General features: G+C 54.0%; 3 protein-coding genes across 4 annotated transcripts; all 3 read left to right on the top strand.

Annotated features, from left to right (window-relative positions):
* The first annotated feature begins 448 nt into the window (after positions 1–448).
* ALDOC (aldolase, fructose-bisphosphate C) lies at positions 449–4430 on the top strand. The gene is made up of 9 exons (XM_063173855.1): positions 449–561; positions 1490–1612; positions 1694–1905; positions 1997–2051; positions 2155–2315; positions 2808–2891; positions 2975–3149; positions 3230–3429; positions 3937–4430. The coding sequence occupies exons 2-9, from the start codon at positions 1501–1503 to the stop codon at positions 4030–4032; spliced, it is 1095 nt and encodes a 364-aa protein (XP_063029925.1). The 5' UTR covers positions 449–561; positions 1490–1500; the 3' UTR covers positions 4033–4430.
* Positions 4431–4880: 450 nt separating this feature from the next.
* PIGS (phosphatidylinositol glycan anchor biosynthesis class S) lies at positions 4881–9235 on the top strand. 2 transcript variants are annotated; one of them, XM_063173905.1, is made up of 12 exons: positions 4881–4937; positions 5038–5177; positions 5251–5362; positions 5718–5807; positions 5944–6035; positions 6531–6729; positions 7214–7356; positions 7446–7560; positions 7698–7843; positions 7945–8045; positions 8363–8573; positions 8655–9235. In XM_063173905.1, the coding sequence occupies exons 1-12, from the start codon at positions 4898–4900 to the stop codon at positions 8928–8930; spliced, it is 1665 nt and encodes a 554-aa protein (XP_063029975.1). In that variant the 5' UTR covers positions 4881–4897; the 3' UTR covers positions 8931–9235. The 2 variants fall into 2 exon arrangements, with proteins under 2 accessions (XP_063029975.1, XP_063029974.1); XM_063173904.1 differs by having other exon boundaries at positions 5926–6035.
* Positions 9236–9777: 542 nt separating this feature from the next.
* UNC119 (unc-119 lipid binding chaperone) lies at positions 9778–22946 on the top strand. Its single transcript, XM_063174283.1, has 5 exons — positions 9778–9898; positions 19238–19351; positions 20285–20387; positions 21088–21260; positions 22699–22946. Exons 1-5 carry the CDS (start codon positions 9778–9780, stop codon positions 22809–22811), a joined length of 624 nt encoding a protein of 207 aa, XP_063030353.1. The 3' UTR covers positions 22812–22946.
* Positions 22947–25347: the final 2401 nt, after the last annotated feature.

Below are 25347 nucleotides of genomic sequence, written 5' to 3'. Positions count from 1 at the left end.
GCACAGCCTGGGGGTGGCACAGAGGGGTTGCTGTCCTTAGTTGGCAGTAGCAATAGGGGGGCACAGCAGGGTCCCCATCAGCAGCAGGGGAGTGGCAGAGGTCCCTGCCCATAACCAAGCAGGGGTGGTGGGACAGAGGGGTCTCCAGCAGCAACTGGAGATGGCACAGTGGAGTGCCTGGTTGGCATGAGGGGGCCTTCCCGTGACAAGGGGTGACTCAGCTGTCCCTGGGCGGCGGCAGGGGGGGCACAGACGGGTCCGCATCACCAGAAAAGCACTGCAAACGTGTGATACAGCGGGGTCCCCAGCCTGGGATTGTCACCTTAGGGTCGCCAGCAGCGCGGGGGCTGTCTCCGGCGGGGGGCACGACCCCGGTGGGAGGGGGGGCCGAAGCCGGCGGGGGGAGCGGGCGGTGGCGGGGGCGGGCCGGGGCGGGGCATGGGGCCGGTCCTGCCCGGTGCCGCCCCGCCGGTCACGTAGCTCTGCGGCACCGCAGCCACATTTACCGCGGGGCCAGAGCGCGCAGCCCGCAGTCCGTACTCGTCGCCGCCGCCCGACACGGTACGGGGGAGCCGGGGGTCGGGGAGAGCCGGGGAGCCGGGGGGAGCTGCTGGGGGAACAGCCGGGGGATCCCGCCGGCGGGAGGCGGCAGCCCCCCGAGCATCCCGGGTGTTTCCGTGCGGCATCCCGGGGGTCGGTCCGCGCTGGGGCGCTCCAGGGCAGAGAGACCCCCGGGCATGGGGGTATTGGGGATTTGGGGGGACCGAGGATATTCCTCCTGCGCTGGCGGAGCTCGAGTTCCTACGGTGTCGGCCGGGGGATCGAGCGCCCCGGCTCCGGGGGGCATCACCGGCCCCACGAAGGCGCCAGCCCCGGGCGATCGCCATCCTTGGAGTACCCCAAACTTTGGGTACCTCCATCCCCGGGTTGTGCCGCCCTGGGGCGGCTCCGTCCCCCATTCCCGGGCTATTTCCGTCCCCCCGGTATCCCCACGCCCGTGTTATCGTCATCGCCCGCGTAACCTCCCCGCGGGTCATTCCCGACTCTGGAGTATCTCCGTCTCCGGGGTACCCCAAAGTCCGGCTAACTCCAGAACTCAGGTAGAGCCTCCCTGGGGTTTCTCTTTCCCCTTTTCCCGGAGTATTTCCGCCCCCCCGGCACCCCCATCTCGGGCTGTTTCCGTTCCTCGCGGGGTATTCCCATCCCCAGGGCACCCCCATCCCGGTCCCCTCGTGTCCTGCGTGGGTCCCCGCGGAGCTGCGCTCCCTCAAGATGGCTGGGCTGGGGGCGGGCTGGCAGGCAGGCAGCAAAATGGCTGGGAGCTGCCCGGCATCCTCCACGATCCCTGCCACGAGGCTTACACAACGTGCCCTGGCCGCTGGGGTCGCGCTGGCAGCCCCGCGGGGTCCCGGCTGCCCGCGGAAGGGGCTGTGCGTGGTTTCGGGGTGTCGCCGCGCTGCTGCGTGACTCAGTCCCCGTCCGCTCGCAGCCACCGCCACCATGACGCACCAACACCCCGCGCTGACGGCCGAGCAGAAGAAGGAGCTGTCGGACATCGCGCAGCGTATCGTGGCCCCGGGGAAGGGCATCCTGGCAGCCGATGAGTCCGTAGGTCAGTTTGGGGGGGAATCTGTCCCGTCACCCCTTTTCCCTGCTCCGGATGGAGGCTGACGAGGGTGCTGGGTGCCTGCAGGGAGCATGGCCAAGCGCCTCAACCAGATTGGAGTGGAAAACACGGAGGAGAATCGCCGGCTGTACCGCCAGATCCTCTTCAGCGCTGACAGCCGGGTGAAGAAATGCATCGGGGGCGTCATCTTCTTCCACGAGACCATGTACCAGAAGGCTGATGATGGCACCCCCTTCGTCCAGATGATCAAGGACAAGGGCATCGTTGTGGGCATCAAGGTGTGGGGGCTGTCCGGGTGGCTTTGTGGGGTGCTCAGGGTGCTTGGGGGGTGCTGGTGAGGCTCAGCATCACCTTCCTCTCATTCCACAGGTGGACAAGGGTGTTGTGCCTCTGGCTGGGACTGATGGCGAGACCACCACGCAGGGTAGGTGCTGCAGGGGCTGTGGGGTGTGGAGGCAGGGGGTTTGGGGCTGGAGTGTTTGGGGCCATGGGGTTTGTGGCTGTGGGGCTGACGTGCTGCCCCCCAGGTCTGGATGGGCTGTGGGAGCGCTGTGCCCAGTACAAGAAGGACGGGGCAGACTTTGCCAAGTGGCGCTGCGTGCTGAAGATCAGCGAGCACACTCCCTCTGCTCTGGCCATCATGGAGAACGCCAACGTCCTGGCCCGCTATGCCAGCATCTGCCAGCAGGTATGTGCCTGCTGCCGTCCCCCACAGGGTGGGCAGTGATGGGCAGGATGGTATTGACTTGTGTGGGCAGGTACTGCCCCACGGGGGTGGGCACACATCTGTGAGGCTCAGCACTGCGCCTGTGCAGGGCTGGTGATCCCTGGGGATCATCCTCAGCAGCTGCACATAACCCCTGTTGGGTAACACCTCACGTGGGTGGGCATGGGGCATTGCCCTGTGGCACGGGCATCACCCACAGGGTCAGGTGTCAATCCATGGGGCCAGGCATTGCTATGTGCACCTCACAAACCTGGACATTACCCCATAGGGCCCAGAACTGACCCTCCCAGCTTGGGTATCCCCCCATGGGGCTGGGCGTCACCGCCAAGGGGGGCCTTGAGCCTCGAGGCTGGGCATTGCTCTGCAGGTCTGAGCATTGCCCCATGTAGCCATGGGGCTGAGGGGTGCCCAGGGGCATCACTGTGATGGCATCTGCTGCTGTGCTGTTTGCAGAACGGCATCGTGCCCATCGTGGAGCCAGAGATCCTGCCTGATGGTGACCACGATCTCAAGCGGTGCCAGTACGTGACAGAGAAGGTGAGCGGTGGGCTGGCAGCAGGGCGGGCACCGTGCTGTGCCATGCCATGCCAGGGAGACTCCACGCTGCCTGTCCTCCCCAGGTGCTGGCAGCTGTCTACAAGGCACTGAGCGACCACCACATCTACCTGGAGGGGACCCTGCTGAAGCCCAACATGGTGACCCCTGGGCACTCCTGCCCCACCAAGTACAGCCCGGAGGAGATTGCCATGGCCACTGTCACCGCCCTGCGCCGCACTGTGCCCCCAGCCGTGCCAGGTACCAGCCCTGGCATGTGGCAGAGACCAGGAGAGCGATCCCCTGTGTCCCCTCCCGTGCCACAACCCTGCTCTCCACAGGTGTCACCTTCCTGTCCGGGGGTCAGAGTGAGGAGGAGGCTTCCATCAACCTCAATGCCATCAACACGTGCCCGCTGGTGCGGCCATGGGCCCTCACCTTCTCCTACGGGCGGGCGCTGCAGGCGTCGGCGCTCAGCGCCTGGCGTGGGCAGAAGGACAACGCCGAAGCTGCCACCGAGGAGTTTGTCAAGCGTGCAGAGGTGATGGGGGTGGCCCTCCTGGGAGGGCAGTGCCAAGGGCGGGGCAGGTGGGGACACTGTGTGCCCATGGGAGGGGAGGTGGCTGAGGACTATGTCCCACAGGCTGATATAAAACACCGAGGGCTGTGCCCTGTAGGATGCCAAGGACCATGGTCCCCATGGAAGGGACACAGTTCAGTCTCTGTGGAGGGACATTGAGAGCTGTGTTCCCACAAGAGAATGAGGGGTGCCAAGAGCCTCATCCCCAGGCTCTGCTCCCCAGGTGTCCCCAGGAGCTGGGGGACCCTGAACCATGGTCCCCATGGAAGGGACACAGTTCAGTCTCTGTGGGGGGACATTGAGAGCTGTGTTCCCACAGGGGAATGATGGGTGCCAAGGGCCTCATCCCCAGGCTCTGCTCCCCAGGTGTCCCCAGGAGCTAGGGGACCCTGAAGGCCGTGTCCCCAGTGACTTGGGGACCTCGAGTGACACCCCAAGCATAACCATTGACCTTTCCTTCCTCTGCAGGTGAACGGGCTGGCAGCGCTGGGCAAGTACGAGGGCAGCGGGGACAACTCGGGGGCCGCCGGGCAGTCCCTCTACGTGGCCAACCACGCGTACTGAGCCCCGGCCGGGCACCCCACCGGCCCCGGCCCCCGCCCCGGCCCCTCCCCGCCACCGCTCACACCCCGCTTCCACCCCAGCCGCCCAGGGGAGCCGCCACGCGGGGAGGGGAAGGGGAGAGCGCCCCGCGGCATGTCCGCAGATGGAATGGGGGGTCCGGCTCAGCCGGGCTCTGGGGGGAGCCAGCCGGGGGCCCCTTTGGCCGGGGGCTCCGGCCGGGCCGTGAGGGGAGGAGGGCAGGCCGCGTGGGGGGCAGGAGGGGAGGCCTGGGGGTGCCCCTGCCCTGCCGTAGCTTTGCAGTCCTGGTCGCTGCCGCCCTTGGGGCGCCTGTGTTGTGTTCGCCGTGTGCACCCCGTGTACCAAATAGCCTAACAACGAATAAATGGTAGAGACAGCGCTGTGCCGCCTCTTTCCTCGCACCCCGGAGCTCTTGTCCCCCGCTTCCCGCTCCGGGCATCACCGGCAGCGTGTTGTACTCACTTACGCAACGAGCCGTGTTGAGTCTCAGCCCGCCCGCACACATCGTGAGGCTCCGTGAGCTTGGCGGGGGGTGGGTGGGCTCCGTCTACGGGCGATGGGGCGGGTGACGACCTCCGGTCCGCTCCCTCTGTGTCCCTCGCCCGATCCCCGTACTCGGCGCTGCTCCGGTGCCCACGGGAGGCGACGCCACATGTCCCTCCGCGGCGTTCGTAGAGGGCAAAGCTCTCCGCCTCACGGCCGATACGTGCTCTGATTGGTTCCGCTGCCCGCCCGTCTGTGCCGCCGCGCGGCGCACGCCACGCCCATTGGGTGCTTTCGGTATTCTGAGCTCTGATTGGCTGGGCTGGCGCAGGGCACGCCCCCGCGGCTGGGCCAGGAAGTGAAGATGGTGGCGGCTGCGGCGGCGATGGCGGCGGATGAGGCAGGTACTGGCGGGCGTGGATGCTCGGTGTTTGTTCGCTGGCTCCCCGCTCCCCGTCCCCGCTCCCCGAGGAGCCGGGCCGGTGCTGAGCGCTGTCCCAACAGAGCGGGCGCGGGGCCGGCGCGCCGCCCTGTCCTTCGCGACCATCGCCGTGGTGCTGGGGCTGCCGCTGTGGTGGAAAACCACCGAGACCTACCGGGCTGCCCTGCCCTACGCGGACATCGATGGGCTCAGCCAGCAGCCGGTGAGCGCCGGGCGGGCCCGGGGGCGGCGGCTCTGGGGGCTCGGGAGGCCGGACTGACGCTGGCCCTGTGCAGGTTCAGCTGGTGGTGCCCATGGCCGTGGTGTTCGCCCCGGGATCGGTGCCCAGGGATCTGCCGAGGCCGCTGCCCTTCAGGGACGTGCAGGAGATGGAGATTTCCGTGAACCGTGAGAGACTCCCTTGTCTGTCCCTGCCCCGTGCTCCTCATGGGTGGCCTTGTTCTTTTGTGGAGGTCCCACCTGCTCGTGGCTTCACTCCCCGAGCCCCATTCATCAGCATCGCCCTGCCCTGAGCTGGCAGTGCAGGGAGCAGGGCTGGGACAATGAGGTCCCAGGGTGCTGCAGGGAAGGGACGGGGCTGTCTCACTGCCAGTGCAATGTTACATCCCATAGTGGTTCATCCCACTGGCACCCAAAGGACCTTCTGCTGTGTGTCCCGTGGGGTTGTCCCTTGTCCCTGTGAGCACCAGGCTCCTGTGGGAGGCCTGGCATCAGCAGGTTCACTCAGGTTTCTGCCCCGCAGTGAGAAGCAGCGTCACGTCCCGCTATGAGATGCGCTATCGCAGCACCACGGCTCAGGAGGAGGCAGCACTGGCTGCAGCCACTGCACGAGGTACTGGAGCAGGGAATTGCTGGGGAGCTCCTTTTCCTGAGGCTGGCACAGCAGAGAACACACTTTGCTTTGTGTCAGAGCGAGACGGGGATTGGAGTGAAATTCCCCACCCTGGCAGTGCTTCCATCTTCCCCAGAGGCTGATGCTGCTCTGTACCCGCTGCAGGACACCACCCTGGGCTCTCTGACCATGTATGTGGTCCCTGAAACCTCCTCTCTCCTGCCTCAGGTAAGGAGCAGCGCCCTGTGTGACTGTGTTCACAGGGGTCTGAGGATGAGGGAAGAGACGAGGATCTGACTCCATGTTTCAGAAGGCTTGATTTATTATTTTATGATATATATTATATTAAAACTATACTAAAAGAATAGAAGAAAGGATTTCATCAGAAGGTTAACTAAGAATAGAAAAAGAAAGAATGATAACAAAAGTTTGTGGCTCGAGGTCACTGTGATTGGCCATTAATTAGGAACATCCAACATGGGCCAATCACAGATGCACCTGTTGCATTCCACAGCAGCAGATAATCAATGTTTGCATTTTGTTCCCGAGGCCTCTCGGCTTCTCAGGAGGAAAAATCCTAAGGAAAAGATCTTTCATAGAAGATGTCTGTGACACCCTGTGGTGCCAGCCTTTGCATGCTTCCCCCCTGGGAGGTGGCACGTGTCACAGGTGGCTGTCACAGGTGGCACCGTGCTGCTCTCAGGGCTCTGCTCCCATCCCCAGGGCATCAGTGTCTACGTGGGGAAGCACCGCAGCGCCCTGCTGAGGGCTGGGGGTGGCCTGGCTGCCCTGCAGGCCCGGCTGAGGGAGGTGACACAGCTGATGTCCTTCACTGCCACCTCCATCGCCGCCGCCCTCTCGGACCGTGTGCCCGACGGGCAGCTGGGCCCCGACGCACGGCGCAGCCTGAAATCCAGCCTGGGTACGGATCCATCCCTGCTCCCTGGGCTGGGACACCCTCTGCTCCTGGGGAAGGTGTTCCCAGTCTCCAGGAAACCCTCTGCTCCTGGGGAAGGTGTTCCCAGTCTCCAGGAAACCCTCTGCTCCTGGGGAAGGTGTTCCCAGGCCTCAGGAAACCCTCTGCTCCTGGGGAAGGTGTTCCCAGTCTCCAGGAAACCCTCTGCTCCTGGGGAAGGTGTTCCCAGGCCTCAGGAAACCCTCTGCTCCTGGGGAAGGTGTTCCCAGGCCTCAGGAAACCCTCTGCTCCTGGGGAAGATGCCATTCCTTCTCTTTTTATGACATCCCTTTATGGTTTCTGGGCTACCAGACCCCTTTGCCTGTAGCAGTTGTTTTGTTCTGTTGGTGTCATCTCACACTGGGCTGGCCCAGGGAGGAGGGGACAGGCCCTGCTGCTCTTGGGAGCTCTGTCACAGCCTCGGTGGCTCACAGGCTGTGGGTTCTTGCAGGGTATGAGATCACCTTCAGCCTGCTGAACCCCGACCCCAAGTCCCACACGGTGGACTGGGACATCGAGGGGGCTGTGAACCGCTTTGTGAAGCCCGTCCTGGACAAGCTGAGCTTGGTGGCCAACTTTTCTGTGGATTCACAGGTGAGGGCTGGGAGAGGTGGTGGGAAAAGCCCAGCCCTGACCTCCCTGGGGTACACTTCTCTGCCAATGTGTCCCTTGTGTGCCTGCAGATCCTGTACTACGCTGTCCTAGGAGTGACACCACGCTATGACAAGGAGTCCTCCAGCTTCCTCCTGAGTGCTCACAGCCTCCCACACGTCATCAACCCCGTGGAGGCCCGGCTGGGTGAGCACTGTGCTCGTGGCTCACTGGGATCTGCTCAGGGCTCCCTTTCCCCCCAGCTGTGAAGGAGGAGCTGGGCTGTGGGCTGCTCTTGCTGTCCCTGCCAGCCACAAGAGTTCTGTGACCCTGTCCCACTTCAGGCTCCAGTGCTGCATCACTCTACCCCGTGCTGAACTTCCTGCTCTATGTGCCAGAGCGCTCCCACTCCCCTCTGTACATCCAGGACAAGGATGGAGCCCCAGTGAGCACCAACGCCTTCCACAGCCCTCGCTGGGGTGGCATCATGGTATGGGAACCACGGGGGTGCTAGGACAAGCTGGTGGCTCCCCTGTCCCAGCTGTTGTCCCTGAGGCCCTGGCTATGTCTCATTAACATGCATTCCCACAGGTTTACAACGTTGAAGCCCCTGCTTCCCCCCAAGCCTCCCTCCCTGTGCATGTGGATGTGGACATGGCACGAGTGATGGAGGTTTTCCTGGCCCAGCTCCGGTGAGGATGTGCTCTTCCCTCCCAGGCCTCTGTGGAAATCAGTGGGGTCAGAACAGGCTGTACCCAAACAGCTTGTTCACTCCTCCCTCCGTGGGCTCTGAGGGTGGCTCTCTGTGGCCTTCGAGGTGCTGGCTACTGGCCATCACTGCTCTGTGGCCAGGAATGCTGGCACATCTCCCATTTCCTCAGATAGGAAGCTTGGCTTATCATGCCACACATCCAGGAGACAATTAAGCAGGATTGGGACTAAACACAACAGGGAAGAAGAGCAGGGAGCTCATGGGAATGAAGGCTGGGACTATCCCTTCTACTCCCAGGTTACTCTTTGGGCTGTCTCGGGAAGAGGTGCCCCCCGAGTTCCTGCTGGAAAGCCCAGGGAATGAGGGGCTGGCAGACTGGGAGCTGGATCACCTGCTGTGGGCCCACACCGTGGAGAACATCGCCACCGTGTCCACCACGCTGACCTCGCTGGCCCAGCTCCTGGACAAGATCGGGAACATCGTCATCAAGGATGATGTTGCCTCTGAGGTAGGGCTGGAGAGCAGAGGGGCTGAGTGTTCCTGTTGCCCTCCCTGGCCAGGACTGACCCTTGGTGTTGTTCCCACACAGGTGTACCGGGCAGTGGCCTCAGTGCAGAGCGCTGTGACCGAGCTGTCCCTGGGCCACCTGCTCGCAGCTTTCCAGGCCAGCAAGGAGGCTGTCACCTGCTCAGAGAGGGCTTTCTTTGACCCATCTCTCCTCCATCTCCTCTACTTTCCTGATGACCAGAAATTTGCCATCTACATCCCGCTCTTCCTGCCCATGGCTGTCCCAATTCTCCTGTCCTTGGCCAAGATTGTCCGGGAGACCAGGCTGCGGAAGAAGGAGCCCACCAAAATGGACTGAGCGATGCTGCCCTGCCTTGGGGCTGTCCCCACCCTGTGGGGGCTGTTGTCACAGACTCATGGCCCAGAAAGGCACCCCAGGGTCCAGGCCTGGCTGCTTGGCTTGTGTGTGCCAGGGCCAGGATGCAGGAGTGGGAAGAGAGGCTGCTTTGGGAAGTGGGAAGGGGTCTCAATTTGGGTGCTGAGCCCTCCTGCACCCAAAGAGAGGGGAGGGAGGGTGCTGCCTTTGTGCACCCCCAGCTTGGTGCTGTGTTCAGAAGAAGCTGCTGTGTAAATAAAGAACCCCCTGTTCTCTAGGGGGGCTGATGTGGGGCTGTGTGACTCCTTTAACCTTTTGGGGGGGTACCTACTGCCCTGCCTTCCCTTAGCTCAGCTTTCCTGTCCCCACTCCATTGCTTTATGGGTCTGGCGCCTATCTTATGGCTATTTAGCCAAAAATACTTGGTTGGGGAGGGGGCACAGTTCCTGGAATCCATCACAGCCGTGGGTCCAGAGCCCCCGGGGGCAGCCCGGCATGCAGCTCCTCCACCGTGTGTCGGTCTGGAGATGGTCGGGGCGGGTATCCCTGTGCTCTGGGCCAGGTGTGGGGTCTGTCCCCACCTCACCTGGGGGGGCTTCTCAGGAGGGGACACCCCATTCTCCTGCAGCAGCCAGGGTTTGCCCCGAGCCCCTGGGAGCAGCGTGGAGGAGCCGCTTTCCTTGCTGGCCCGTTCCTCCGCCTTCCCGCGGCGCCGGGCGGTGCTGGCGGCCGGGGGCGGGCCGGGGGCGGTGATGGCGATGCCCCTCCCGGTGCGGCGGCGCGCAGCGGGGCCGGGGCCGCTCACACCGGCGGCGGCGGCGGCGGGGCCATGAAGGTGAAGAAGAGCGGCGGGGCCGGGGGGGCGGCGGCGGCCAGGACCGAGGAGGAGCTGGGCCGAAAGGCGCTCATCGGGCCCGACGATGTGCTGGGGCTGCAGCGGGTCACCAGCGGTGCGTGCCGGGGATGGCGCGGCGGGAGGATGGGGACCGCGTCCCCGGGGGGAGAAAAGGGCAGCCGGTTCTCCTCTCTAAACCGGGGGGAAAAGAGGAGCTGTTTGCCCTTTCAAACCCAGAGGGAAAAGGGGAAGCGGTGCTCCCTTCCCTGGGGACAAGGAGTGGGGATGCAGCAGGGCAGGGGACGGAGCCCGCAGAGGGATGTGCCACCCCGGGGGCTGGGGACCGGCGGGAGAGCAGAGGTTCTCCCTTCTCTTCTTGAGTGCAGCCCCCCAGCTCTGCTGGAAGGTCGGTGTTGGGATGCTCCTCACTGCTCTCCCCATCACCCCATTCCCTGTGTCTGCTCCCACGGCAATGGGACGGGCTGGATCCCTGGCCACAGCATGGGGGGACTCCAAAGCAGCCCCCAACCCATTTTCCCCCTCTCCAGAATAGCACCCGAGGTCTTGAGGGCATTTTGGAGGCGGTGGTGGGAGTGTGTGCCTGGAGGGGCTGTGGTGCTTGGCAGAAGAGCTCGGGACAGCAGCACACGGGGCTGAGGAAAGGCCAGGGCAGGGGGGAATGGCTTCACACTGATAGAGAGCAGGTTTAGATTAGATATTAGGGAGAAATTCCTTCCTGGGAGAGTGGTGGGGCCCTGGCACAGAGAAGCTGCTGTATCCCTGGAAGTGTTCAAGATGAGCTTGGATGGGGCTTGGAGCAGCCTGGGCTGGTGGAAGGTGTCCCTGCCCCTGGCAGGGGGTTGGAACCAGATGGTCTTTAATGTCCCTTCCAACCCAAACCATTCCATGGCACTGCCTCAGGCCAGCAATGCCCAGGGACAATCCGCCCCGGTGTCCCAAAAAGTCCTTTTTCCATCTCCCAGGACCTTTGGGTTGTCTCTCTGTGCTGTCAGGGCTGAGGGGCTGCCCGGGGGGCTGGCTGTGCTCCCTGTGCCCCTCAGCACTCTGCCCTCCAAGCCAGCTCAGTGTCACGGGCCGGGGCTGTGAGGAGCCGTGGAGAGGAAGGATGCGGTGTGGGTGCTGCTGCGTGCAGGCAGCCCCGTGGGGCTGTGTGTGAGCAGGAAGGGAGGAGCACAGCCCAGCAGGGACTCGTGTCAGCCCTCAGGAAGGGCTCACAGAGGCTCCTCTGAGAGGGGCTGCTGTTGCTGGGGACCTTTGGGTGCCCTTCTGCGAGCTCTGCTGGTGCAGCTGCGTGATTCAGTGCCCAGAAATCCCCTGCCTGTAGCAGGGAGAGCACGCAGCAGGCACTGGAGCATCCTGCCAGCATCCTCAGCTGGATGGTGGATCCCAGCCATGGCCGTGTGAAGCTCTGTGTGCTCACTTCATGGCAGCCTCAGTGTCCCTGCCCTCGCCAGGGCTGTCTGGAGGGGACAGGGCCACCCCACAGCCCTGCTGTCACCTCGTGTGGCATCAGTGGGGATGGATGCTGCTCTTGGTAAGCTCCTGCCTTCCCAGAGAGCTAAGCTGGTGAGCCAGGCTTGGAGCAGAGCTGGTTGTTGTCTGCCTCTTCCAGCCCTGGGTCAGAGTGCTCTGGAGCACAGGGAGGATGTGAAATGCATGAAAATGTTGTGTTCCCATCCTGCTGTGAGACTTGCTGGTACCAGGGTCAGAGCCAGGCACTGTGATGATGTCCCAGGCTTACCTTGGGAAGTGCTTCCTGTCCTGCTGGATGTGTGGGAGGCAGGAAATGCTCCCCACACCTGAAACCCTCACTGAGTTTGGGGATACAGGTAAACAGTACACCCATGTTGAGCATATTGTATTTTATCACCCAGGAACACTTTGCAACTCCCCTTCTCAAGCTCAGGGTTTTTTTGTCCTGTTGGGTTTAACAGACAGCAAAGAATATTTTTCAGATTTTAAACACCTAATGATTATTTGGGGCATTCTATGGCCTTTGCTCATTTCGACACCCTTAAAAACAGATGGCCAGAAATAGCAATGTGAAACTGTTCCACTCTTCTGCTTCAGGTAGGGGAGGAGGAAGGACCAGGCTGTGGGAGGGAAGTTCACAGCTGCCCCAGCCTTTTGGACGTGCTGGGTGTCAGGGCAGACACCACACCCTGTTGCAGCAATTCTGTCTTTGGCAGGCTGGAGGTGAAGGAGGAGTCGGTGGTGGGGCTGCAGCAGAAATGTCCTGGTGCCCTGGCTGCCCTTTGTTGTTCCAGAGAGAGGATAATCCATCCTTATCCAAACTCCTGGGCCAGTGGCACTTCAGCTCACACACTGAGCTGTGTCCTGCCTGGGACCTGGGCAGGGCTGGCTGTGCTTTAGGGTTGCTTCATCAACCAGAGCCCAGCTGGGCTTGGTGCCACAGGAAAAGTGTGTTCTAGGAATGCTCACACCAGGAGCAGCCTTCCAGCTCTCCAGGGAGAGGTGGAATTCTGGCTGTAGCACAGAATGGTTTGGGTTGGAGGGGACCTTAAACCCCACCTTGTTCCAAGTGCCTCACCAAGAACAGGAGCACAGGGACCTTCCACTAGATGAGGCTGCTCCAAGCCTCACCCAGCCTTTCCTTGAACGCTTCCAGGGATGGGGCAGCCACAGCTTCTCTGCCCAGCCCCTGGCATTGCCTCAGCAGCCTGACAGGGAAGAATTCCTCCCTAATCACCCTTCCATCAGGCAGCACAGCTGGACTTTGCTCTCCCAGTGGGTGCAGCTGACCCAGTGTGAGCTGGCAGGGTGGCGAGGCAGGATGTGGCTCTGTGGGCAGCCACAGGAGCCAGCTGGGCTCTGCTCTTAATGTGCTTCTAATAAGCTTAACTGGGGAGTTGTGTGAACTGCCCTGCACGTTCTGTGTCCTCCCAGTGTTAAATTCCCCATCAGCTTTTGTGCCCACAGCGTTTCTGGGCACGCTGGGTCCAGCCTGGTGGGTCTGGGATGCTGCCCTGGGATATCTGGGCCTCCTGGGCAGGCTGGGTCTGGCTCTGCTCCAGCTGGATCAGGTGTAAGGCTGGAGAACCATTTCCTCTGCAATTAGTGAGATTTGTCACTGGCTCACACAACTGTGGTTGGGAAAAGCGGAAAAAGCTCATGACGTGATTAATTTAAGATTAGCAAAGGAGTGGGGCAGAGCTCACTTCAAATTGCAATTAATTACTGAGGCAGCCAGAGCATCAGAGGAGTCAGATGTGTAACAAAAGACAAGCTCCAGCCTCTGAGGCTGCCCTGCTTATCACCTACACACTTTGCCTGGAATACCAGATCAAATCTTATATTTTAAATTTTATTCTAACGCTGATTTTATTTTAGGAAACCAAGGGGTTAAATAATTGATTACATGCTTGGAAAGAGTTTCAAAACAAACCCTAAAAATAAGGAGCACGCACGTAATCATTTCTGAAAGTAATCTCTTCCTTGAGCTGTCACTTGGGATTTCTCTGAGACTTTTCTAGGCAGCTTTAGCTAAAGGCCAGCTTGGCACAGGGCTGCCTCAGTGGGTTAGGCAGGCCAGGCCCTTCTTGAGGGACTTCCATAACAGTTTCCTGCAGTCAATTAAAGAAAAAAACCCCAAATAAACCATTTCCCTCCCCTCTGCCTCAGCAGTTCAAGTTCTGTAATGCTAAACCATACAGGATCCATGTTGAAATCAGTTTCCAAATCCATGAGGTTTTGATAGGCAAGGAGAGAGGGAGGCACTAACAGGAATGTGAGGCAGATGTGCACGAATCCATCTTCAAAGCTGCTCCTGGACCATGACTTCCCTCCCCAATTAATGGGGAGAATGCATTTTATTAGGAGCTGTGTGTGTCTGTGAGGTTAATAAATCCCTGCCCTGCCCTGTCCAGGGCTGTGATGTGTGGCTGTGTTTTGATGTGCTGATTTCTTGTTGCAGAGCTGTGCCAAGCTGCTCTCCCCACGACCCTTCCCTCAGCATCCCACACAGGCTCTGAGCTTTTCCAGGGCTCTGTGTTTCCCAAAGTCTCACAGCACCACAGGAGCTGTTAGGATTCCCAGGGGCAGCACACACAGTGTGTGTGTGTGTGTGTGCTATGGGGATTCCTCCTTCTCCTGGGGTGGTGGGTTTGGGCCGTGGTGGAAGGGGGAAAGATAAGAGGAGCTCAGCCTGAGGGTCTGGGCAGAGCTTGGCTTTGGCTCAGCCCAAAAATAGCTGATTTAGTTGATGTTGTGCACGTGGTTTCAGACTTTGAATGCAATCAGTGAAAAGGGGGTAGGAGAAAGTGTTTGGGTGCCTTGGAAATGGGGGAAGAGCAGCTCCATCCACAGGCTGCAGGGCTGTGATCAAATTAATTGTGAGAGGGTGAAGTCTGGAAAGCTCTAGCTAAAATTAAAAAAAGAAAAAAAGAGATGAGCAGGCTGCCACAAAAATCAGAGCCTGGTGAGCTGTGCAGTGGGGCTTGGCAGCTGAGGGGCTCTGGGGACCTTGGGGAGTGCCTCCTGCCCTAAATCCCTCTGCTTCCTTGACAGTAAATGTGCTGCTGTGGAAAAACCCCCGTGGGATCCTTGTGGTGCAGGATTGTCCCTCTGGGGCCCTGCAGCAGCCTAATTCCAGTGCTGGGTCAGAGGGCAGCTGCTCCCTCCCTGTGCAATCCCCCTGCTCTCTGCTTCTCCAAACCCCATGGTTTGGGCTGGAGGGATTTATTTTACAGGAGCAGATCCTGTTTCCTGGCTGCCTTGGTGTCACAGGGCTGAGGCAGAGGGCAGGGAAATGGTTTATTTTTTCCTTTAACTGAACCCAAGCTGTCTGGGCAGGTGTATCAATAGCACCTGGAGCCTGCCCTGCCTTGCCCTCAGGTCCTGCTCCGTGTCCTGCGTCACTGCTCGGCCTCTTCGTGGGGTCTGGGCTATTTTTGCTTCCTCCTGAGACTCTTCAATCTGATAATCTCCTAATCTCCAGCTCCTGGCAATTCCTCTGCAGTTGTCTTGGCTTTATACCTGGCTTATGTCTTGGGAGTTGGCTTTAAAATAGCTCCTGACCTTGTTGGTTAATGCATGTTAGGAAATAGGCCTGCATAACTACAGGACCCTTCTCATCCATTCCCTAAATTGTTGTTGTTGTCTGTGTTGGGGAGACAAATTCCTGTTACAAGTCTCTGCTGTTGCCTCAGTCTCTTGTACAGCATCCTCCTGATTTACACCCATTTCCAGAACCAAATTTTCAGTTTTTTCTTACCCTGGGTGCACTCTGCTTTCCTTAGCGGGCTCTTAAGGCCTTAAAATAGGAGCTGCCCCATCTGAGATTAGACTCTGATGAGCACAGAAATATCCCTGGTGTCTGTGAGAGGGGACACGTGCTTCCTGCTGATTGCAGAGATGGAGAAGGGATCTTGAAAAGGAGCACAACAAAGTCTGAATCCTATTGCCCATGAGCTTGTTGTAAAATAGGCCTGGTGGGGTGGTTGCAAAGGAAATTTGGAAATACAGCATTGAATTTTAGCTTTCTGTCACGAGGAGCAAACCTGATCTTGTGTATTTAAATGACAGGGAGAGGTCCAGAGGACAAAGTGCCTTTGTTTGCTTTCCTGTGTTATTTAGCTCTGCATTATCCCTCACCTTTTGTGCTCCTCTGTAACACCAGCTGCTAAAACACACACCTGGAGTTCTGCACCAGGGTTCAGGATGTGCCAGTGCTCACAGGCAGTGCCTGCTGGCATTGTTCTGCTGGTTTGTTTTGTAATTTTGGTTGGGTTTGGGAGCGCAGGGAGGTTTCCTGGGTAGGAACTGTCTCTTCCCAGGATTAGGCAGTGGAAGTACCACCTCAGAAATGTACCAGGGGAAGGAGCACTTGCTGATTCTGAGAACAAAGCTTGAGGCCACTGAACTGTTTGGGGTCACTTTGGAATCGCTTTTTCCTACAAAGGAAGGATTTGTGAAGGAATTAATTGAGCTAGATTCAGGAAGCCAATCACCTCTGCTGCTTCCTCAGACCACCACAGTGGTGTTGGTTGCGATCCAAACTCTTCACAACTTGTGATAGATCTTCAGATAGAAATTGTCTCTAAAAGTGGGCAGTTGCAGATCTTTGGGCATGATCCAGAGGTTCTGGGAAAGAAGCTGGAAAGGCACCATCAGGAATGGTGATGTGAGTGAAAAGTGGCTGCTAATACCAGGTGAATTGTTTTCAGGAAGGGTTTGGGATATGACAGTTCCCTGGGCTTTAAGAAAGGGTAGGAAGTACTCCTCTTTTGTGACCTTTTTTTTACACTACTGAATGTGGGTTCTTATGGATAAAAACCAATCTGAATGGGTTTTCCATGGCAGTGCTGCTGTGTCCATGCCTTCATCCCTAAATCAGGTGAGTACTGAAGGCTCAGGGACACACCGTGATGGTTCGGTTATTAACAGGGAAACAGCACAACCTGCTTCAGGGGAAGTGGAAGAAACAAGAAAATATTGTATCCTGAGAGATCAACCCACCATTGTCAGTTTCTCTGTAACAATCCCCTCCATGGAGGTTTGATCTCTGAAATAACCAGGGCTGCTGCCTCCCTTCCCCAAATCCTGGCGACGCTGAATTAGGAAAAGGGAGGCAGATGAGACATTTCAGTGAGTCACGGAAGTGTGGGCAACTGGGCCCTACAGTAATTTAAAAATAAGTGTGTATGGGATGAGATTAGCAAATCTGACAGTGCTCAGCTAAGCAGAAGGATCTGCCAATTGCAAGCAGCCCATTCCCAATAAGCCCTTCCAGTGCAGCCCCAGGCTCCTGTTACGTGTGGGGGGAAAAAACCAGCACGTGACTACTTTGATTGATTTTTGAGCAGGAACAGCAGAAACCAATGTAGTACGGACTGAGAGGAATATATAGGTAATACTGAGTGAGAGGAATATATATTCCTCTGTTTTTTCTTTTTTTTTTTTTTTTTTTTTTTCTTTCTAAGAGACTGGGCACTGCCAGAGGAGGAAAAAAACCCATTTCATTGCAGTATTCTGGCAGCTGATCTTCCCGGATGGCATCCAGTTGTATATTGGCATGCTGATTAAAAAAAAGACCAAAAAAACCCCAAAAAATAGGGTTTAAAATATTATCAGGGCAAAAAGAGTTGGAAAATAGCAGCATAAGGGTGCAGGCACCACTGAGCAGGAGCCTGGTGGGGATTCTACCCGGGGTTTACTCCTCTTTGGAGGCTCTGCTTGGCTCTGCTCTGCTCCAGATGAGTCATGGACACTGTTACTGCAGCAACGCTGCTGCCAAGGAGGGGGATAAAGCTGTTGCCATGGTGCTGGATGGGCAGGAATTCTGCAGGAGTAGAAACACTTAATAATTAACTTGCAGACAAACGCGGCGCTTCAGATTCGCCAGCGCGCTCCAGGGAAGGTGTCCTGGGCTCCTGGGTGACTCTGCCTGTTGCCAACAGCCTTCCCAGGGAACAGCCAGTGGCCGTGGGCCCGGGGAGGGGAAGCTGGGCTGTGGGAAGCTGTGCCTGCTTCCATCAGTTTGTGTTTTGCATGCTGGCGCTCGGAGCTGGGAAGTTGTGGGGCGGGTTAGGAATTGGGGTGGCTGATGTGTCAGAGCCCAGAATCGCAGGGTAATTGCAGGACATCTCCCTGAGGAATGCTAAACATCAGGGCCTAGGGCGAGGGATGGGTTTAAATTCCTGTCCTGTCATCGTGGCTACTGCTAAAGGCGCGAAAGGAAGATTTTTTGGTGCAGTACTTGGGATATTTGACCTAACACAGGCTTGTGTTTTCTTGTGGGAGTAAAAACGTTGAGTGCTTGTGTCAGTTTTCCTTGTGCTGTGTTGATAGGGAAGGGAAAATCCCTGCCAAATGCCAGGGATGCTTTGAGCACTGTCCTCTGCCTGAACACCCATTTATAGAATTGTGGAAACCCAGAGTGTTTTGGCTTAAGAAGGACCTTAAAGATCATCCACTTCCATCCCCTCTGCCATGCAGGGACACGTCCCACTAGACCAGGTTGCTCCAAGCCCCATCCAGCCCAGCCTTGAGCACTTCCAGGGATGGGGCATCTACAAATTCTCTGGCATTCCTTTGACTATTCACCATATGGGGTTGTTGGAGAGCAGTAAAACTGGCCAGGGAGAACATTTAACACCTCTGCTCCTTGTACTGAGCTTATTTGGACAGTCCTCCAAGTTATGGAGGTTTGGAAGGAATAAAAGGCTTCTAGGAAAGTGCTGGTGCCAGGTGTTTGTGTCCAGGAGCTCAGAAGTCTCTCACAGTGGTCTTGGATTTCTTAGGGCTGTGCTGAAGTTGTGTTGGCATGGGCAGGTCTGAGATCTGAGCAGTTGTAACTTGTTTTTATGTATTCAGGTGGATGGATTTGTTGGAGTTTCAGAAACAGGAAAGCACGCAGAAATAAGTGATTAGCTCAGATTAACAGCAGGAATTAGTAGCTGAGAAAGTGTTTTGAATTAGAATGTTAAAGTGTTATTTTCACCTTGGAACCCCCAGAACCAGTCTCCTACATCAAGCAAATGTGCTGTTGTTTGAAAGCTGACCTGGCTTGTCTGCATAGAGCATTTCTTTAAATTTGTGAGGGTAAAGTGAGTTATTGGAGCTGCATTTAATCTGTGCTCCCTTCCCCAGGGAGGAGGAGGATGATTCCTGTGCCAGGAGCTGGCTCAGGGCACAGCAAGGCTGAAGGCCAAAGCTGGGGGGATTTTAGTGGTGGAATCCTCATCCCTGGAAATGTTCAAAAGGCCTGTGGATGTGGCCCTTGGGACATGGTTTAGTGGTGAACACAGCAGCGCAGGGTGAAAAGTTGGACTTGATGATCTTAGGGGGCTTTTCCACCCTTAACAATCCTGTGATTCCGTCTTTGACTTCCTCTCAAAGATACTCGCAGCAGGGAAGGGCTCTGCTCCCTGTTTTCCTGACACAGGGAAAGGCTTCACCATAATTTCAGTGCTGAGGAAAACAAGGCCTGGTGTGGTGAGAAGAGGCCACCCTTTGTGTGCAGAGGGCTGGAGCAGGGAGGTGGCTCAGGGGAGGACACTCCTGTTCCAGTTAAGTGCAGTCAGCTTAGCTCCCAAAGCTGCTTAGCCCTCGCATTCTGCCACAGGGCAGTTTTTAAAACAGGCAAAGCCTCTTAACCCTGGAAAGGCTGGGATTTGATGGAGCTGCTGACTAGTCTGGGAGGAAATGGGTGCAGGAGTTGCTGGCACAGAGTTGGAAAAAGGTGATGACCTCTGAGTGTTGGGGGAGAGAATTCTTTCCCCTGTCCTGTCTGAGCAGGGCAGTGTGAGCCTCTAGAACTGAGATGTCTTCAGGGACATCAGTTTTGAATTAAAACAGGCAGTGGTGGAGATGCATTTGGGCTGCTCTCACTGCTGGTGTGGCCTCCAGAGAGCAGCCAGAAATTCCTGATATTTCAGGGCAGCCTTCATTTAAATTTGCTTCCCCCCTGCAGATTATTTGTGCACTCCCGAGGAAAATGTTTACAAGATAGACTTCACCAGGTTCAAAATCCGGGACATGGAATCTGGCACAGTCTTGTTTGAAATCACCAAGCCAGCGGCTTCAGGTGAGTGCACACGCAAAATAAGGTTTCCATGAACAAATGCTTTCTTTTGCTTTTTCCCACTCCTTTAACTCCACACATTTCACAAAAGTAGCAGAATCTGTCCACTGCAGGAGGGCAGGAGCCCCATCTTGCTGCAGGAATGTTATTCAGGTGTCTCTTTGTACTAGCAGGGTGAGCAGAGCTGGCTGCTGCTGTGCTCTTCCTGTTGCCATCTGTGATGGGAAGGGACAGATGGATGTTGTAAACAGGAGCAGAGGAGGAGGAGGAGATCACCGGGTGGTTTTTTCTTGGCTGTTATTCAGCTTGTGCCCCCTGCACATAGTTTAGCTCTTAGTTTAAACATCTCTCACTGAGGAGTCAGGAAAATGGTATTTCCAAAGGGGAGAAACTGCCAACAGGCAAACGAAACAAACTGAACATTCGCCTTTTATTTTTGGTTTGATTAATTTTTAGGTGTTACTTGTAAGCATCCAAGTGTTGCCTGTTGCCAGTGGTGATAAAAACCCAGGGCAGCTGTTCTGTTCCCGGCCAAGCACTTTTAACCCTTCCCCACCTCCCTGCAGGTGAGAGGAAGTTTTCTGTAGCTTATAGATAGCAAACCAAGCATGCTGAGGGGAAATATCATGTCCAGAGTCACTCTGCAGTCCTGATGTGAGGAATAGAAATCCAGAAGATTCTGGATTCCTATTCCTTATCATCCTCCAGTAGATAAGGAATAGGAATCCAGAAGATAAGAAATTACTCAAACAAAAGGGCCATCTCTCAACATTCCACCTTGTGAGTGACCAGGGGTGGACATCTCAGGACAGAAGTGTGAGCTCAGCACCAGAGCGATTCCCCGGCTCGGGTGGCTCAAGAACCCCACCACAAGTGTTTCCCCTGAGTTTGTGGCTCTCAGGCAGCTCTGACAGAGCTTTCCTTGTGCTTTTGCAGAGCGGGAGCACAATGACAGGAAGGACGTGGACCCCAACGCCGGACGCTTCGTGCGCTATCAGTTCACGCCCGCCTTCCTCAGACTGCGGCAAGTGGGAGCCACGTGAGTAACCCCCCTGCTCCTTGGCCTGGCACAGAAAACAGTTGAAATCTTGGGGGAAAAAAACCCCTCTTTTCCATGTTCATCCTGCCAGGAAGGTGATTGAACAGGGGGCTTTTTTCATTTATTATGAGGCTCTCCAAATCTCTGTCGCTTTAGGTTTCAGCCTGGTGCTGAAGGAATTGGTGCTAAAAAAGGAAAAATAAAGTGGGAAGGGTCTGGGGAGATCTTAGAGCACCTTCCAGTGCCTGAAGGGACTCCAAGAGAGCTGGAGAGGGACTTTTGGAAAGGATCTGGAGTGACAGGACAAGGGGGAATGGCTCCCAGTGCCAGAGGGCAGGGATGGGTGGGATATTGGGAAGGAATCGTTCCCTGCGGGTGCTGAAGCCCTGGCACAGCGTGCCCACAGAAGCTGTGGCTGTTCCGTCCCTGGAGATGCCCAATGCCAGGCTGGATGGAGCTTGGAGCAACCTGGGATAGAGGAAGGTGTCCCTGCCCATGGCAGCTTTAGGATGTTTATCTAATGCTGTGGTGTGTCCCTGTAGAACGCTTTAAGTAAAAGAGGAAACAGCAATTTGATTAGTGCTGTTGCTTTATATTTTTGGCTTTTTTTTTTTTTTCAGAGCTCTCTTCTGCCTTGCAGGAATATTGCAGATCTTACTGAAGCATGAAAGCTCACGTCAGTTTTACCCTTGTTTTTCAGGGTGGAATTCACAGTAGGGGACAAACCCATTAATAATTTCCGTATGATCGAGCGGCACTACTTCCGTGACCAGCTGCTGAAAAGTTTTGATTTTGAATTTGGCTTCTGCATCCCCAGCAGTAAAAATACTTGTGAGCACATCTATGAATTCCCCCAGCTCTCGGAGGATCTCAGTAAGTTCTTTGCTGTAAACTTTCATTTCTGGATTGTCACACCATGATGTTCATGGTGTTTTGGGGGAGCCCTTTCTTAAAAGCTGTCTCCAGAGAGTGGATGGGGTAGAATAATTCATCCTTTAAAATCTGTGTTAACACTGATTTTGTTTTCTAGTAGGATGTATCTCATCACACACCAGGCAGTTGCTTGGGTTTATTATTTTTTTTTTAATTCATAAAAGGGAAGCTTTGGTATCAAGGAGAAAAAAGATAATTGTGTTATAAAACAAGCAAAAAATAAGATTAAAAAGACATCCAATAAATGGATAACTTAAATGTTATGATCTGTTTTAATGTTTGATGTGCTATATTGTGAGCTTGAGAGGTTTTAGTATGAACATAACTTTTATTTCCTCTCCTCTCTCAAAAGAGACAATAGCACAAGCACTAAATCTCTGTGATTTTCCTCTTTACAACCCCTAATTGTGTGTGTCAGCACTAATATTGCAGTCTGTGGAAAATACAGTGAGGCTCTGCTGTCTGGCCGGAACAAATTTACTTTGGGTTTGCTGGTTTATCACTGTTTTTAAAAACAAAACAAAAAGAACCCCAACCTAAAATGTAATGGGTTTTTATTCTGAGGTCGCCTTTATATGTTGCCATAATATATTTGAATTATGAACATTTTTAATCCCTGAAATTATTCAAAGAAATTGTGGATGTGGCACAAGGGTTTAGTGAATTCAGGTTGGATTTCAAGGCCTCTGAGGGCTTTTCCAACTTAAAACCTCCATGATTATGCTTGAATTATTTAAAAGACACCAACAAGGAGTGGTTTTGGGCAATTCCCACTTGAGTTTTGCTTTTTCACCTGATTTTGCAGCTGCTTGGGGGATGCTGAACAATGCTTGAGCCCAGCATTGGGGAGTATGCCTGAAATAAGGGTCTCCTCCAGCCAGGTCTCATAAACTCTTGGAGATCTATTTCACACCCAAGATAGCTCAGCTACCTTAGAAAGCATAAAGTCAGCAGGATGGCTTCTGTGGTAGTGTTGGAAACAAAAAGTTTTAATAAAAGGCAAAATAACAAAACCCTTTACAGAGAAAAACCCAGCCAGGTGCAGGAGGCCCTTGCCCCTGGTAAAACACCTCACAAAAGCCATTAGTTTCTTTGTTCTCTTCTTTTTCCAGTAAATTGCTCAGGTGGGACTTTCTGGCTCCTGTCCAAGTTTGAGGTGAAGTCCCCCAGGTCCCATGAGGTGTCTTTTCACCTGATTGAGGAGAGAAACTTCTGGGCTCTTTTCCTTTTTGAGGAGACAAAGGACAGTTTTGTCACTCTGTTAACAGGGAGCACATTCCTATATGTCCCTGTTAATTGGGTTTTTGGGTTAAATTGGGTTAATTTGGTTTAATTTTGGGTTCAATTGTGTTAATTGGGTTTCTTCCCCCCCTCACAGTTCGAGAGATGATCCTGCACCCCTACGAGACACAGTCGGACAGTTTCTACTTTGTAGACAACAAGCTGGTGATGCACAACAAGGCAGATTATTCATACAGTGGAGGACCTTGAGCCTGGCCTGGATGGCTTCCTCTTCTTCCTCCCCTTCCCTCTGGAAGTCGTCAGGGATCCCAACACCTCCAGCTCCTGCAGTGTCACCTGGACAAGGATCCACCCACCAAGGACTCTTTGCCACAGTAGGAGTTTCATGACATCTCTCTTGAGCTCTGAAGCAGACACGGTTCTTCAGAAGTTTCTGAGCTAAAAATGATCTTTGGATACCACTTCCCTAAGTTCTTTATAAGTGTCTGCTTTGAAAATGGCCTTGTGGGACCTGAGGGGTTTTGCCCTGATTCTGTGAATTTGTGTTCTTGCCCTCGAGTATCTTTTAGGATTGCTTTCCCAAAGAATGTAATCAGAGAAAACCATGGGAGTGGATGGATGCAAAGGCAGAGGTTTGGGTGGTTGTTTCTCTTTGTGGATGCTTCAAAGGCCAATTTAACTTGTCCAGCCTGTTGAAAATATCGAGCAAAACATCTCACAAAGGCAAGTTTCATCTTTAGACTGGCTCTCTCCATGGATATTTCATCCTTTAGTTTCAGTCCTTCTGGGTAATGTTCTGTTTAACCTTGGCAACACCTAAACCTGTAATGAAGAGCAATAGTTCAGTGACAGAGCTGTGTTAATTGGGTGTTTTTACATTTACATTCCTTTTACATTTCAGATGAAGGTAAAATGGCATTGTGGGTCTATGAACCTCCCTAAGTACATTCCATTGATTTCAGTTTTTTTGCAGAATAATCAGTAAAACCAGAAGGATTTTAGCTTTATTTAACATTTTTGCTTTATTTAACATTCAGCCTTTTCATGCCACACATTTCTCATGTCTATTTTTTTCATCTCTGCTCGATACCAAGATCAGGACTTCAGCACTGCTTGTTAGAGCAACATTTTAATTGTCTAGGGCAGCTGGGTGGTGTGAAATTTCCAATTTTCTATGTGTATCTGCATTTAGAGGAGGTTAAGACAGTGTTTCCCCTTTTGTTAAAAACATTTCTCATCAGATAATAATACAGGTGAAGCTAAATCTAATAATCTACAACTTTAACACACAGCAAAACATTTAGCAAGAGTTCTCTCTTCTCTTCTGGAAGAAGTTTAACACCAATTTAGCCCAAGAAACAGCAACACCAAGAATAAACTAGTGTGGGGTGACCTGTTGTCATGAAACCCTTACTCTGAAAGTCAGTTCACTGATATTTAAAAAAATAAAAAAAAAGAAAAAAACCAACAAAAATAAAAGACAGTTGCAGTCTGTAGATATTTCTATAAATACTTGATGTCTCCATGTCTAATTCTGTGAGTTGAAGTGGAACATTCTATGTTAGCCTCAGATAGGTGTAATAATTGTAATAATTTTTATAAAAATACCATTTCCAGTCGTGATGAGCATCTCTGTAGTTGCAGCCTGTGTCAGACAGGACAAACAATTCCAAGTGTAGCCTCAGGCCAGGGAGGTTTTTGTGCTCTTGTTGGGGTTGTGGTCACTTTTCAGTGTGTCACCATTTGTGTTTGGCTTGGCTTTTTTGACTGCTGAGAGAGGAGGCAGTTAAAAAAAAAAAAATAAAACCCAGTGATTTTAGGTTACAGCACAGTTTTTATTAAGCTTGGTAGCTACAAAAGTGTGTCAAGTTCACTGATTTTACACAAGGAGTAGCTTGTAGTAATTCTTATCACAGTGAGACTTGTATTTATCGCTATTTTTTGTCTCTAATGTATTAAATCATACAAATAGCCTACAGCTGACTGATCAGTTTGAGAGATACAAAGGATTTCCTCATTATTTGTGCAGTACTTTGAGCTACTGACCATTAATTTTATAGCACAGTAATTACTAAAGATGGAAATAGGTTCAAAAATGTTTTCATTCCTCCCCCAATTTATTTTTTTTAATCAGGGCTGTTAAATCATATATCCAATGACATTTTGCAAGTTTTAAGTATTTCTGAGCTTTGTTTCAATTTGCAGGAGAAAAAAAATGCTAATTTAAAAACAAAATAGAATGAATATTTATAATTACCACCCTTCACAGGGATTTTTTGGGGGGTTATTTTTCACCTGCTGTTCATAACAGCCACTTCAGTGCATAATATTTTTAAAAGACTTTTAGGAATTGAATTTGCCCAGAATTTCCATTCATCTATTTAATATGTTGTGATGAGATCAGTTGTACTTTGGGTCATTTGATGGAGTTTCCTCTGAAATAGTTATGTTCTGCTCCTTTTTTGATGCCATCTCCTTTTAAGACTTATTAAAAAAATAGTAATTCCATAAAATATTACTGTAATCAAGGGAAATTTGAGTGGTAGACATGCCCCTTATAAAAGAACCAAGAGAAAGTCACTGTGCTCCAAGGAGTGCAGAGTGTGGATGGAATTTCTGACATTTTTCTAGTGTAGTTTTGAGGTTAAACACAAGAGGATGAATTATCAGCTGCTCCTCTCTAAAATCTTTTGTAATTCAGATTATATATGTAATAATTCCAGTCTCACAGAAAATTTACTGTGAATCATATGGGAGATATTGCACTGAGTGAGACTGTCGCCTA

Source organism: Melospiza melodia, chromosome 21 (assembly GCF_035770615.1).
Source record: "Melospiza melodia melodia isolate bMelMel2 chromosome 21, bMelMel2.pri, whole genome shotgun sequence".
Taxonomy (NCBI): domain Eukaryota; kingdom Metazoa; phylum Chordata; class Aves; order Passeriformes; family Passerellidae; genus Melospiza; species Melospiza melodia.
This window is presented reverse-complemented; position numbering and strand designations above follow the sequence as displayed.